This window comes from Rhincodon typus, chromosome 12 (genome assembly GCF_021869965.1).
Source record: "Rhincodon typus isolate 14 chromosome 12, sRhiTyp1.1, whole genome shotgun sequence".
Taxonomy (NCBI): domain Eukaryota; kingdom Metazoa; phylum Chordata; class Chondrichthyes; order Orectolobiformes; family Rhincodontidae; genus Rhincodon; species Rhincodon typus.
The window spans coordinates 2,581,606-2,596,478 of NC_063343.1; the positions used below are offsets into that span (position 1 = coordinate 2,581,606).

General features: G+C 43.1%; 1 protein-coding gene across 1 annotated transcript; it reads right to left on the bottom strand.

Annotated features, from left to right (window-relative positions):
- Positions 1-229: 229 nt before the first annotated feature.
- LOC109918235 (cytochrome P450 26B1-like) lies at positions 230-14,537 on the bottom strand. The gene is made up of 6 exons (XM_020518139.2): positions 14,340-14,537; positions 10,178-10,402; positions 6,774-7,049; positions 5,161-5,310; positions 3,624-3,896; positions 230-604 (listed from the first exon to the last, which is right to left on the bottom strand). The coding sequence occupies exons 1-6, from the start codon at positions 14,535-14,537 to the stop codon at positions 230-232; spliced, it is 1,497 nt and encodes a 498-aa protein (XP_020373728.2).
- Positions 14,538-14,873: the final 336 nt, after the last annotated feature.

The window sequence follows — 14,873 nt, forward strand, 5'->3', positions numbered from 1 at the left end:
GCTCCTCTGATGCTGCTTGGCCTGCTGAGTTCATCCAGCTCTACACCTTGTTATCTCTAAAACATTGTCCAAAATGAGCTCTGAATAAATCAACTCAACATCTGTGAAGCCTCCTGAAACTTAAATGCTGCCAACAAATTGAACCATTAACTAGTTGTTGTCATATTATTGGATATAAATGATAAATAACAATAAGATAAATATACCGCAACTTCGATTGTGAGGTAATCTACTCCAAATTAACCTCAGTAGCTGCACTTTTTTTGTGGAGCTGAGCTGTAAACTGTACTTTCAGCCCATCTGTTGGGTGAACCACTGGCACCAAGAGCATCTTGGGAAACGTTCGAGTGGCCAGCTCCCAGTGGCAGCTATTGGCTAACTCAATGGCAAAGACTTTCAGGATGAGTTTGGCAAGCTCTTTGCCAAGACAACGTCGAACGCCTCCACCAAACGGCAGGTACTGAAAGCGCGCATCCTTGCCCTTTGTTAGGCCATTAGCAAATCTGTCTGGATCGAATATTTCGGGCCGTTGAAATATAGGGGCGGTGTTGTGTGTGTCTTGGATGCTGTACATGACACTCCATCCTTTGGGAATCTGAAAACCCTAAAAGGATAGAAAGCATTGACATAGTTATGTACTTGAGCAATTCTTTCTCTCTTTCTCTCACCAATTTGTCATCATTGTCTCCTTTTGTGATAAAACCATTGGCGTATTTTAAAAAGGATACAATGATTCTGCATTAAATAATTACTCTGAAGCCAGAGGTGACTGCAGACACCAATCTCTAATGATGGATGTGGGTCTGACTACTGGATAAAAGGTCCAGTCTCTCCATGTATCATGTGGTGGGATACCAGCTTCAGAAGAGATTGACCAGGATGTTGCCGGGTATGAAAGGTTTGAATTATAAAGAAAGGCTGGATAGGCTGGGACTTTTTTCACTGAAACATAGGAGGCTGAGAGGTGATCCTATAGAAGTTTACAAAATAATGAGGGGTATAGATACAGTTAGGGGTAGGTGTCTTTTCCCAAGGATGGGGGTTTCAAGACTAGGGGCATGTTTTTAAGGCGAGAGGAGAGAGATTTAGAAAAGACATGAGGAGCAGATTTTTTACACAGAGGGTGGTTTGCGTGTGGAATGAATTTCTTGAGGAAGTGATGGATGTGGGTACAGTTACAACGTTTAAAAGACATTTGGATCAGTACATGAATAGGAAAGGTTTGGAGGGATATGGGCCAAGAACAGGCAGGTGGGACTAGTTTAGTTTGGGATTATGTTCGGGATGGACTTGTTGGACCGAAGGGTTTGTTTCTATGCTTTTTGGCTGTATGACTTAGGTAAATTTTGAAGTAGATAAGACAGTACTGTGGTGTAGCTTAGTGAAGGAGAATGTTAGTTCTCTAATGTTGCAGGCTGAGCACAAAATCTAGATCTGTGTTAGTTCTGCAAAATATCATGTCCATTGACATACACACATAAATCAAATTCCTTTCCAGTTACATAGTTGCAAATTGCTTCAATCATGGTTGATCTATACCTCTGCTCCATTTACCTGCAACGTATCTGCAAATCCAGGACTGTCTGACCACTTGGAGCATTCCACGGCAGTGAGGCCAATCTCACCCCTCACAATAACAGGGACAGGTGGAACCTCGGTATGTAGTGACACCTACGTACCGAGGGTCTACACACAGAGTGGTGCAGCTGTACACAAAGGTGGCCATCAGGGTGAGAGCATTATTGGGTATGTTCTTCCTACTCTTACCTAGAGCTTTATCCGTGGACCCCCTTCAGTCGTGATCCAAGCTAGACCCCTAGATGCAGTGGAAGATGGCTAGGGTGACTACAACATCACAGGCTTGGGGAAACGGCCAGATCATTTCCATGAATGAATAAATATGAACTCTAAGTAATTACATGGTTACATTAATACATTAGCCTAATTGATCTGGTCACATTTGCATATCCCAGGTTTAGTTTGTTTGACTGGACCTTGGGTCTGAATCTGTTCCCATATTATTTGGAATCTCTATGTTTAAATTGAGGTCCAGTACTTGAAACAATTAATCTGATATGCCATGAAAAAAATCCGTTGCTACTTCATTTCAATAATTATGATTTGTTAGTTTATTCAAAACAGAGTTAAATGCAGCTTATAAATAAGGATTGAATAGGAATTAATATTGTTATGGACCAGACCAGACCCCCTCAAAATATTTTAAAAAGGTAGCCTAGACACTACACTTTTTCCTATTTTAAAGGCAAATGTAGAATGCCATGTTCCAGATGAATTTATTTGGTCAAACTACTCGACATTAATCAAAATACAATTAGTTCAAACACTGCAGTTAAAATACAAAGAAAGAAAGAGGAATTTAGAATAACTCTATTGGAAAACTTAAAAATAATAATAATAGATATAGTAACTATTACTAATTAACTGTTCCAATATAGCATCATCCCTTAAATGCACCCCTTAGCAAAAAGACAAATTCAGACACAGATTCTCACTTGCGACACCCACAGTAGGAAGAGAAACCCCAGCTTCTAGCTGTGACGGAGAGAGAGGAAAAAATAGCTTATACTTCTACAAAACTCCACCAGCTTCTACTGAATCTAAAAGTTAAAACAAACTCGGAATCCTGCTCTGAGAGGTAGCCCACCCATCTCGGCAGCTTCTATTGTTCAAACTTTGAAAGAACCATCAAAGCCTCACAAGCTCCTCTCGTTCAATCTCTCTTCGAGGAAACCGGGACAAAATACACTTCTTAAATCCACAGCATCATTACAAAATATCGTCCCAGCTCTCTGCCAAAGCCTTCTGCGCCCTCTTTCTGTACAACCTCCTTCTATATATACTGTATGTTTTGATATTGGTCAAAAGGTAGGGCGTAAAAAGATTGAGTCTAATAGAATTCGTAACTTTACTAGATTTTTGAAAATGACCAGCAAACATGAATGATGACACCTACTGATTATAAACAGTATTTCAACTGCACATATTATAAACTGTTTAAGATTTGGAAACAGCAAACCGTAGCTACACTTAGGGCCAATGAAGCAATATTGTATGTCAGTAGCATTGGACAGAATCAACCTTCAAATATTGGTGAAGCCAGAAAATACAGTATGTCTTAATAACTTGGGAGGTATCGGTGGCGCTAAGTGTCATCAGATATGTATTTCTTGTCGGTATCCTGATGAATACCAGATACAAAAAAATCAACTTTCCTGCTCCTCTGATGCTGCCTGACCCGCTGTGTTCCTCCAGCTCCACACTGTGTTATCTCTGACTCCAGCATCGACAGTTCTAACTATCTCAGGACAAATTCTGGGGTTTTGTTTTTAAGCATTAATCAAGATCTTTACGACCAAAGCGCGAACAGTGGAAGCCCTTTCGCAGGGGGAGTTTATCAGATAAAAATCAGCGTAATTTCCAAAACAGATGACATTTGTAAGTAGAGATAGTGGGAACTGCGGATGCTGGAGAATCTGAGATAACAAGGTGTAGAGCTGGATGAACACAGCAGGCCAAGCAGCATCAGAGGAGCAGGAAGGCTGACGTTTTGGGTCTAGGCCCTTCTTCAGAAATGTAGTGGGATTTAAAATAAACCAACTTACTCCCAGCTCGAAGGTCTGCAGTGCCACCCGATACCCCCCTGATACAGGGGGCAAAAGCCTCAGCACTTCCTTGATTACATTGCTCAGGTACTGCGGGTGGCTGAATTCACTAAGACGCAGCATTGCTGCATTTTCAGACTGGAATCCTTTCGCCTGGAGATCGCACCTCAACTTGGCGAGGATCTCTGGATTCTTCAGCAGCTGCAGGACAAGGGACGTACACGCACTGGCAGTTGTAGAACAGGACGCAAACATCAGCTCCACCAACGCCTCCTGCAATGAAACAATCCGGTCTGTCAGCGCTTTGCGAAGCTGAAATCCTGATTGCTTTGGCGGGATATATTTCCGTTCTGGATGCTTACAGCTTTTCAAGGGTTCCCATCAACGCCCGTAGATGTCTCTAGGCTAGGTCTCCAGAAGACCCCGAAAACGAGAACAGCAATTGCTGGAGAAACTCTGTGGAGAGAGAAAGCAGTTAACGCTTCGAGTCCATTGGCCCTTCTTCAGATTTCTAAAGAAGAGTCATACTGGACTGGGAACATGTGTGTCTCTCTCTCCACAGATGCTACCAGACCTGCTGAGTTTCTACAGCAATTGCTGTTTTTGTTATCACTAGGCTGTTAGCTCAGGGAGATCTGTACAAGTTCCCATTCCCTTTACTGGGAGCAAATTAGAGTTTAGGACTGGATTAAATTAACCTCTTAAATGCCTCTCATAGTCACAGATAGTTTAGATTAAGACAAATCTGAATTGCTCAGTTTTGAAGAGGAGTCACTGGACCCAAAACATTAACTCTAGGGTTTGAGCTATAGGCAGAGCTGAATAGGCTGGGGCTATTTTCCCTGGAGCTGAGGGGTGACCTTATAGGGGTTTATAAAATCATGAGGTGCATGGATAGGGTGAATAGCCAAGGTATTTTCCCCTGGGTAGGGGAGTCCAAAACTAGAGGGGCATAGGTTTAAGGTGAGAGGGGAAAGATTTAAAACGGACCTAAGGGGCAACTTTTTCATGCAGAGGGTGGTGCGTGGATGGAACGAGCTGCCAGAGGAAGTGATGGAGGCTGGTAAAATTACAATATTTAAAAGGCATCTGGATGAGTACATGAATAGGAAGGGTTTAGAGGGAAATGGGCCAAAGCTGGTAAATAGGACTAGATTTATATAGAATATCTGGTCAGCATGGACAATTGGGCTGAAGGGTCTGTTTCCGCGCTGTACAGCTCTATGACTCTCCACAGATGTTGCCAGACTTGCTGAGTTTCTCCAGCTCTGCTTGTTTTTATTTCAAATACAAACTGTTGTTGTTTTGAATTTCAATTACTTTTAAAAATCTCACATAGCTGGAAGGGCTGGGGTGGGGTTAGATGGGAGCGCTACATTTATCGATCCATCTTAGGCTTGACCCGGGAGTTCTGAACTTTGACACTGAGTGTGAAAGGTCTGTTTCTGAGCCCTGTGATGCTGACCTTGATTTGTCCACACACGCCACAAAAAAAACCTGAACCTGAGCTTCAGACTGAATGTTCACTGATTCTTACCTTCAGTTCCTGCGTGTTTATATCCATCCCATGTTCTTTGCTGCTCTGTATCAGAATGCCAAGTGCTGTTGGATATTCAGGAGTAGACTGAAGCATATCCTCTATGGCCCTTCCAAAGTATTCATGCAGTCTGTTCCGAGCTTGTATACCCTGGAGGAAGAACAGGATTCATGAATTTACGTATTTTACTGCCTCTCTGTCTCCTGTATTCTGTGGTTGGATAGCCATTGATGGTCTTAGTCACTGATTCCTGAAGCAAACGCTGAAATGTATTACTAAGTAGAGGGTTTGCTTGATAAAATTATGATTTTTAATTTGTTCATTCATTCATCCATCTACAGGATGTAGATGTTGGTGGCTGGGCCAACGTTTATTGTCTGTCTCTTGAGAAGGTGTTAGTGAGCTACGTTTTTAAACCCCTGTAGTATTGTGGGGTAGGTGTTGTTAGGAAGGGAGTTCTAGATTTTAAATGCAGGGTGACACTGAAAGAGCAATGATATGTTTCCAAGTCAGGATGGTGTGTAACTTGTAGAGGCACAGCTAATCCCATCTCTCTGCTGACTTTGAGATAGTAGGAACTGCAGATGCTGGAGAATCCGAGACAACAAGGTGCAGGGCTGGATGAACACAGCAGGCCAAGCAGCATCATAGGAGCAGAGAGGCTGACGTTTCGGGCCTAGACCCTTCATCAGAAAAGGGGGAGGGGAAGGGGGTTTTGAAATAAATAGGGAGAGAGTGGGAGGCGGATAGAAGAGGGATAGAGGAGAGGATAGGTGGAGAGGAAACAAACAGGTCGAAGAGGCGGGGATGGGGCCAGGAAAGGTGAGTGTAGGTAGGGAGTTAGGAAGGGGATAGGTCAGTCCAGGGAGGACGGACAGGTCAAGGGGGCGGGATGAGGTTGGTCGGTAGGAGATGGAGGTGCTGACTTTGTTCTATTCGGAGAGACGAATGCTGGATTGCTTCAGTATTGAAGCTTCAGCCTAAGATTCACTGTCTCCACCTTTAGAGATAGATAGAACTTCAATCAACAAAATTAAGGAAGAAACAAACAAACAATTTGCATTTACCTAGCGCCATTGACAACCTCAGGGCACTCCAAAGCACTTGGCAGCCAAAGAAGTATTTGAAGTGTCGTCACTGTTGTCATGTAAGAAATGCAGCAGCCATTTTGAGCACAGCAAGCTCCCACTAACAACAATACTATCTGTTTTTGTGATGTTGGATGAAATGTAAATGCTGAACGGGATAACTGCCCCATTCTTCTTCCAATAAAATATTGGAAAATTTTGAAAAGGAAGTGGATGTTATAGCGTACCTTGCCCTTAAGAGGCTTCACCTTTAGGGACTTGAAGTGCTTTGTGTATATCACGTTATAGGTCCACCTTTACTGATCTATTTGGCTGTGGATATGTTGACTGCATTCTCTGAAACTAGTTGCTTCAACCTGTTTCACAACTTATGTGTTTTACTGTTTTCAAAAAAACTAAGCCACCCAGGACGCTGCTGAGTGACTAGTTATTTGACCGATGTTATTAACATGGCAGGGAGAACATAAGAAGTTGCAGAAATATTTAAAGAGACCCCTGCCCAATTCATGGGAGAGTAGAGTGTACCTTTCTGTATCCCGAGCCCGGGAGATCCAGGGGCAAGGAGAAAATGTTTTTGGTAAGTTGCTCGAAGGTGGTGAGCAGATCGATCATCTTCTCCTCAGCCGGTGACGATCCCAGCAGAACAGCCACTGCTATACGGAAGGTGAGCTTCCTGCTTTCTGGGTAAACCCTGATAGGGCCTTCCCTGGCACACCAGTTTCTCACTGTCTCCACCACCACCTCCTTGATTCGTGGCAAGTAACTCTCCAAAGCAGCATAGCTGAAAACCCGAGCGTAGATCTGGCAAGAAACAAGAAACGATGTTGAAGGGACATGGTTTGGATTGAGGAACATTCAGCAGACTAGAAGCTAACAATTCATTGAAAATCTGATACATAAATCGCTGACATCGTATAAACCACTGGTTTTACATGGTGTTTAAGTAACCACTATGTTACACCAGGATATAAAATTGAAGCAGCTCATAGAATCCCTATAGTGTGGAAGCAGGCCATTTGGCTCATCGAGTCCATACTAATCCTCTGAAGGGCATCCCACCCAGACCCACCCCATCACCACACATTTCCCATGGCTAATCCACTCAGCCTGCGCATTCCTGGACACTATGGGGCAATTGAGCATGACCAATCCACTTAACCTGCACATCCTTGGACTGTGGGAAGAAACCAGAGCCCCTGGGGAGAACGTGCAAACTCCACACAGACACAGGGAGAACGTGCTAACTCCACACAGACACCTGAGGGTGGAATCAAACCCGTGAGGTATCAGTGCTAGCCACTGAGCCACCAAAGGTGTGTCATATAGATAAAGTTTTCAAACAATAAGTATCATTGAACAATACTTTTATAATTATTTATCCAGAGTCTAAAATCCCACACACCATTCCTATGTACAGCAACTATCAGACAGGAAATGAAAAATACACGCATACCTTTTGTGGGAAATGCACCATTCTCATACACAGCAAAATGTGTTTTATAATAGACCCATCTACATGAACTCCGTGAATAAATGGAGTTAACTCCCCTTGGATAATATCTGCAGTCACAATCCCCATTTCTAATTATTAGTTATCAACCTGTTTGGACGTATAATGTCACACCTCTAGGGCTACGTGGGATTTGAACACAGCTCTTTCTGGCCTGGAGTTAGGAACACTTCCACAGTGTTACAAGAGGCCCCAAACACCATTGCGATTCAGACAGGGCAGCAATGCTAATTAACTGCACAAATAAAGCATTGTTGTTTAATTCTCCAGGTGGAAAGCATTGGGGTGTATTGTATAGTCTTGCTACTACATCAACGATAAGGACAGGCAAATTCCTTCAGTTCCAGCTACAAGATTTCATCCCTATATTAAAAAAATGTAACTTCATTTGTCTGAGATCAGATTGAAAGCAAGGTTTTAGAAGCAGAGAGAAAATCATGTTCAGACTTTCAGGGCAATCACCCTTAAGTCTGTTTACAGATGCTGCCTGAACTGTTGAGTATCTGCAATATTTTCCACTTTGATTTCTGTATCCCTGAATCTGCAGTAGTTCACTTTTGCATGAAAAGCAAGGCATTCTTGAAAACTGAATGTTTACAAACTATGCAATGTCAATCAATGTGATGGAGTTTGAGGAAATCAAAATGGACGGGCAGGAAATTAAACAGATTAGTTTGTGTGAGAAAGGCAAGATATTCTAAATATTATTATGTCAGTTAGTTTCCCCATCTGTAGGCACCTTGGATTATAGAATGTGGGGAGGTGTGGTGTCGTGGTAATATCACTAGACCCGTATACCACGGCCCCAGACCAGCATACCAGGCAAACCTGGGTTCAAAATCCCACCATGCAATATGGTGAAATTTGCTTTGAACGAAATATGTCCGATAATGTCCTTTAGGGAAGGAAATCCACCTTACATGTGACTCCAATCCCATAACAATGCCTGTGCTTACAAAGCCAGTGAGCTGTAGCAAACAACTACAAAACCTCAAGGAACGAATGAGACCTGATGGACTATCCATCTCTGAAGTCATTGCCAGAGACAACAAATAAGCCGAAAAACAGCCTTGGATTGATTTTGGAGAAGCAGCAAATATCCATGCTTTTATTCAGTCGGAGACGTGGGTTGGAGGTGAGGGACAGGGATACCTGTTGGCTATATGAGGGGATGAGGCACTATGCAGGTTGAAGAGATGTGTGTGTGTATGTGTGTGTATATGTGTGTGTGTGTTAGTGTAAGTATGTGTGTGCATTTGAGTGTGTGTCTGCGTCTGTGTGTGTGTGTGCGCATGTGAGTGTGTGTGTGTGTGTGTGTGTGTGTCTGTGTGCATGTCTGTGTGCATATGTGTGTGTGTCTGTGTGTGGGTGTGTCTGTGTGTGCGTGCGTGTGTGTGTGTGTGTGAATGGAAGTTAGAGAGTGTGTGAGCCACACAGTCGCCCTTTCCCCCTTCTCCTACGACTCAGAACCCCATCTTTAATCAGGCTTTGAGACTTTACAGCCTTCATCTACTGCTTGAATGGCTCTTGGATCTTGGCCAGGCACTGGACCGGTTCCATGGTGAAGTCTCCCTGTCTGTCCATCTCCCTCCACATCATGTGGCCAGTGCTCAGGAATGTGGGACTGAAATGCAACAAGAAATTGAAGGGCAGAAAATAAAAGAGGGGATGCAAAGTCAAAATTTACATTAAAAATGTGTAAGCAGCATTTACCAGAACACTTTAGTTTCTTTTTCTTTTAGAATTAAATACCAACAAATGAGCAACATCACAACAGTTTGTATTCAAGGCTTTCTTGTCTTGAGCAATGGATTAGGACAACTCCAGGCTATTTCCCCAGTCTGGATTAATGTCACTGTTGGATTGACTGTGCTGGGACACAGCTGTCGGCTGAGACCATTGAACATAACTTTATGATGGTCATAGAGTCATAGAAGCTGTACAGCAAGGAAACAGATGCTTCGGTCCAACTCGCCCATGCTGACCAGATATTCTAAATTAATCTAGTCCCATTTGCCAGCATTTGGTCATATCCCTCTAAACCCTTCCTTTTCATGCACCCATCCAGATGCCTTTTAAATGCTGTAATTGTACCAGCCTCCACCACTTCCTCTGGCAGCTCATTCCATACATGCACCACCCTCTGTGTGAAAAAGTTGCCCCTTAGGTCTCTTTAAATCTCATTTAGCTCGGAAGAAGTACAAGCACACATGTAGAAAGAGTGAAAGGTCAGAGAGTCAAAGGTCAGATAACAAATCACTTGATTCAAGAGCTTGAAGTAAATAGGTTTTGATTAATTTGGCCTTTGAACAGCATTCCTCACAAAATGAAATCTTTGCTTGCATAGTTCACTTGACAATTATTGCCCCTTCTGAGAGATACAGGTCAGACCTCTGGAAGTTTTCAATGTTGCCACTACCTTCCTCCTGTGTTGATGGACTTTCCCAATGGAGTTTGCCAGGCTGCTGGATCCCAGGATCGCTTGGACACTCTGTGGCCAATTAACACCAACCAAATTGTGCTCTTCCAACAGCAACTGACGTAGGTGCTCTGCACCAGTGACACGCACGACTGGCTGGCCGAGCAAGTGGGTTTTGAACACATTCCCATGCTGTTTCCTTCTGGAGGCATGGAAACCAGAGCCCTGGAAGGAATAGGGAAATATTTTACATACTGCATAATAAAAGTTCTTGCAATGCAGACAACTTTCTGCTTCTTTCCAACTGGTAAATTTTTACTTTATTTATTCAGTAAATATGTTAACATTGAATCCCTACAGTGTGGAAGGAGGCCATTCAGCCCATCATGTCTACATTGAACCTCCGAAGACAATCTCAACCAGACCCACACCCTCCCCCCACCCTATTGCCATGACCCTGCATTTACCACAACTAATCCACCTAATCTGCACATCCCTGGATCCTCTGGGCCAATTTTAACGCAGCCAATCCACCTGACCCTTCCAGCTTTGGACAGTCATCAGTAAAATCTAATGATGACCATAAATCCATTGTTGGAAAAACCCATCTGGTTAACTAATGCGTCCTTTAGGGAAGGAAACTGCCATCCTTACCTGGTCTGGCCTACATGTGATTCCAGACCCACAGCAATGTAGTTGACTCTGAACTGCCCTCTGGGTAATTAGGGATGGGCAATAAATGCTGCCCTGGTCATGCCGTTAATGAATAAAAAAAATGGTATTTTTTATCAGTCGCTTACAGGATGTGGACATTGATGGAATTTATGATTCCCCTGAGAAGGTGGGAGTGAGCCACAACAATTCTGTGTGATGTAGTTGCTCCTACAATGCTGTTAGGAAGTTAGAGTTTCAGATTTTGACTTAGCAACAGTAAGGGAATGTCAGTATAGTTCAAAGTCAGGGTGACTTGGAGGCGAAATTGGAGGTGGTGGTCACCTAATGCATCTGCTGCCCTTGTTCACTTTGGTTATGCTGGCAGATGCTGCCAAAGAAACCATGCCGAGTTGTAGCAGTACTTCTTACAGATGGTACACTCCACAGCCACTGTGTACCAGGGTAGAGGGAGTGAATGTTTAAGGTGGCAGACGGGGTGTCAAACAAACAGGTTGCTACATCGTAGATGGTGTTCAACTTGTGTGTTGTAATCATCCAGGCAAGTGGGAAATATTTTATTGCACTTCTGCCTTGTGCATGGTGAATACTGGACAGTTAACGGTGGAGGGTGGATGGCACTTGGTGGAGAACTTTGCAGAGTCAAGAGGTGAGACACTTTTTACAAATTATCTGGCCCCGGCCTTGCTTTTTGTTTTCTCTCGTTCTTAAATCTTTTTATTTTGGCAAAAAAAGATGATTCAGTATTTCTACCAGCAGGAATATACCCATGAAGCCAGTGAAAAAGTAACAAGCAAAGCCTGATTACAGCAATACCTACATTAAAAAAGTGAAGGGGGAGGGTCGGAATTAAACCAAAATAGAATTGAAACGGGGAAATAAAGCCCCCCTGCCAACCCTCCCCCCCCACCCCCCCGCAGTGCCCACCTCTCCCTAAAGGCATCAAGGGCATTGGCCTCCTCTTATAGTCAAGTCCTTGTATGGCTGGTCCAATTAATCTTGAAATAATTAATTAACGGTAGACCCCAGGTTGTCCGTGGTGGGGGAGTGAGCACATTTAGGTTACTGAACGTCAAGGACAGATTGCTACATTCTCTCGTGTTGGAGACGATCATTGCCCGGCACGTGTGTGACCTCTAGTGTTAATTGCCATGCTTTCCCCTTTCTCAGACTAAGTGTGCGAACAGGCAAACATTCCCATCCAGAAATGACCGAGTACGGGTTTAAAACTCGGTCAAGATCCATTTTCTCTGTGTGATCGCCTTCTACTCATTGTGCCAAAGGACCCTTCATGCTCAGTGTAAGAACAGATATACCTCACCTCGTGTGTTTCAATCAGGAGAGTGCTGTTTACGTCTTGGGAGCAAATTACCGCAGATGCTGAAATCTGTACTGAAAACTGAAAAATGCTGGAAATCACAACGGCTCAGGAAGCATCTGTGGCGAGAGAGCAAGCTAATGTTTCGAGTCTAGATGACTCTTCATCAGGGCTGATGTGACTCAAAACATTAGCTTGCTGTCTCTCCATGGATGCTGCCTGACCTGCTGTTTACTTCTTGCTCCCCTGGGATATTGGTGTATAAATATTTAACATCCTGAAACATTTGTTATTTTAACAGGGAATTTAATCCATTTGTTTTCAGTGGTCTTGAAAACAAATGTTGGAGATTTTACACAATGAACACCTTGTTTCACTTAAGAAGTTCAAGAATGTTTTGCATAAAGCTTTTAGTGAAACTAAAATATTGCACAACAAGCTCCAATTAAAACCATACTATGTTCTTTAAAAATGTCCTGTTCTTTTCCTCATTGTAAGTTTTGTGTGTTTTTCATGGTTCGAATGTTGACATTTGCTACAGGTCATTAAACCTATTTACTATCCTTTGTGAGGTCACCTAGTGTATGTTTGTTGTTCATCCCTTATCTCTCCCCCATCCCTTTCAGTTGTGCCACGATGTGGAGGTGCCGGTGTTGGACTGGGGCGGACAAAATCAGAAGTCACACGGCAGCAGGTTATAGTCCAACAGATGAAGTCGCACTTCGCCTGATGAAGGAGCAGTGCTACGAAAGCTTGTGATTTCAAATAAACCTGTTGGACTATAACCTGGTGTTGTGTGTTTTCTGACCTTTTAGTTGTGACCAGTGAAGTATTAACCAATGTTTTCCAGATAACATTTGATCTAACGCACCTTTTTTGTAATTTGATTTTATTCAAGTGCACATCCTGATACATTCAGCTTCCTAGCAAACATCCTGATAAATGGTATTTATTAATAGTCCTTCCCATTAATATCTAATCTGACAAGCACATCACTATGAAAACTCTTTAACAATGTGTGACTAAGCAACACAAACTGTGCTGTACCAGATGAATAAGGATTGCTGCCTTTCACACCATGTATGCTTCATTTTCGCAAGAGTTGACATGGAATGCATATGGTGCTCGGTTTGACCAACGGTCAATTACACTCACTGTTGGTAACCTCTCAGCTCTTGAGATGTAAGGTTTTGGGTTCAAGTCATGGTATAGTGGCTCAGTGGTTAGCACTGCCACCTCACAGCACCCGAGACCCAGGTTTGATTCCAGCCTTGGGTGACTGTCTGTGTGGAGTTTGCATGTTCTCCCTGTGTCTGCATGGGTTTCCTCCGGGTGCTCCAGTTTCTTCCTATAGTCCAAAGATGTACAGTTGGGTGCATTGGCCATGCTAAATTACCTGTAGTGTCCAGGGATGTGCAGGATAAGGTGGGTTAGCCATGGGAAATGCAGGTTTACAGGGATGGGGTGGGTCTAGGTGGGATGCTGTGTAGACTGAATGGCCTGCTTCCACACTATTGGGAGTCTGTGATTCCAAGTCCCGCTCCAGAGAATCTGAGCCTGAACGCACCTCTACGCAAATGTTGTACACGAAGGGATTGTCTTTCAGATATGCAATTAAACTAAGATGCTATTTTGGCAAACGAAAAAGATATGGCATGGCACTAACCAAAATGGAGTTAGGGAGTTTTCCCAAGTTCTCTGTCAATAATTATCTATCAATCTACATCACTAATTATTTGCTCATTGTCCCAGTGCTGTTTGTTGTGACTTTGTGACGTGGAAATTGACAGTTGTACATTATAATCGCAAACATATTAATGTTTCAAAAATACCTAATACCTCCAAAGTGTTTTGGGATGCTCTGAAGTTGTGAAAAATGCAATACAAATGCGAGTCATTCTTTCAATGCCTGTATAATGCCTGACACTGAGATATGTAAATGCTGTGAATTGGTTGTTTTTATTTGTTCCCTATTGGTCTTTTGTAACAGAAGAAGAGTGAAGGTAGAACAACTAGTCTTCCAGACATGCCTGCCATCAGTAACATTGGCACACAATGGAACACAGATTGAACCAAATAAAAAACAGACCAATAATAATATAAGTTACTTCAACCAACAAATGTTACCTTATCCTTCAAATATTACTGAGTCAAATGAGAAATCAGGCATACCTGCAAGAACCAATGGAATGTTTCACCAACTATCGGAAGCCCCATCGATCCTGGAGGGAGAAGGAGATGACAACTCTTGTCTCCCTTTCGATTCCATCGAAGTTGCCAGAGATAGATGCAAACAGTCATAAGGAAGGCTGTAGGGGCTAGTACAATACAAAAACTGATCAGCAATGCCAATAACGCTGTCAAGGCCATGCTCAAATGTTTCAGTGAAAAAATTTAAATGAACGCAGCGGATCTATAGTCTATGGAGCTAACAAGACTAGGCAAAAATACATCAATTTAAGGGTGTTGCGATGCTGCATCAGCAACTGTAGACTGAATTGGAATGAACAACTAATCTGAATATATAGCGGCATCAAAGTATACTCAGAGGTTTGGTATTTCACATGAGTATGGCCAAGTGTCATTTCTTCCCCTCCCCCACTAAGCCACCCTCCCCACCCCATGCTCACATTCTCCCATTGCTCAGCCCCTTCGGGAGCCAAAGACTGGGGGGGGAACTTCGCCTGTTCTCATGGTGTGATCCTC

What these genes read in the sequence shown, in the direction of transcription:
- LOC109918235 (XM_020518139.2), bottom strand. Translation starts at nt 14,537, where the DNA reads ATGGCCTTGACAGCGTTATTGGCATTGCTGATCAGTTTTTGTATTGTA. An exon ending in TCCATCAACACAGGAGGAAG is followed by an intron (nt 7,050 to 10,177) that starts GTAGTGGCAACA and finishes GTTTCTTGCCAG; the next exon opens with ATCTACGCTCGGGTTTTCAG. An exon ending in TGCAGACCTTCGAGCTGGGA is followed by an intron (nt 605 to 3,623) that starts GTAAGTTGGTTT and finishes CTATCCTTTTAG; the next exon opens with GGTTTTCAGATTCCCAAAGG.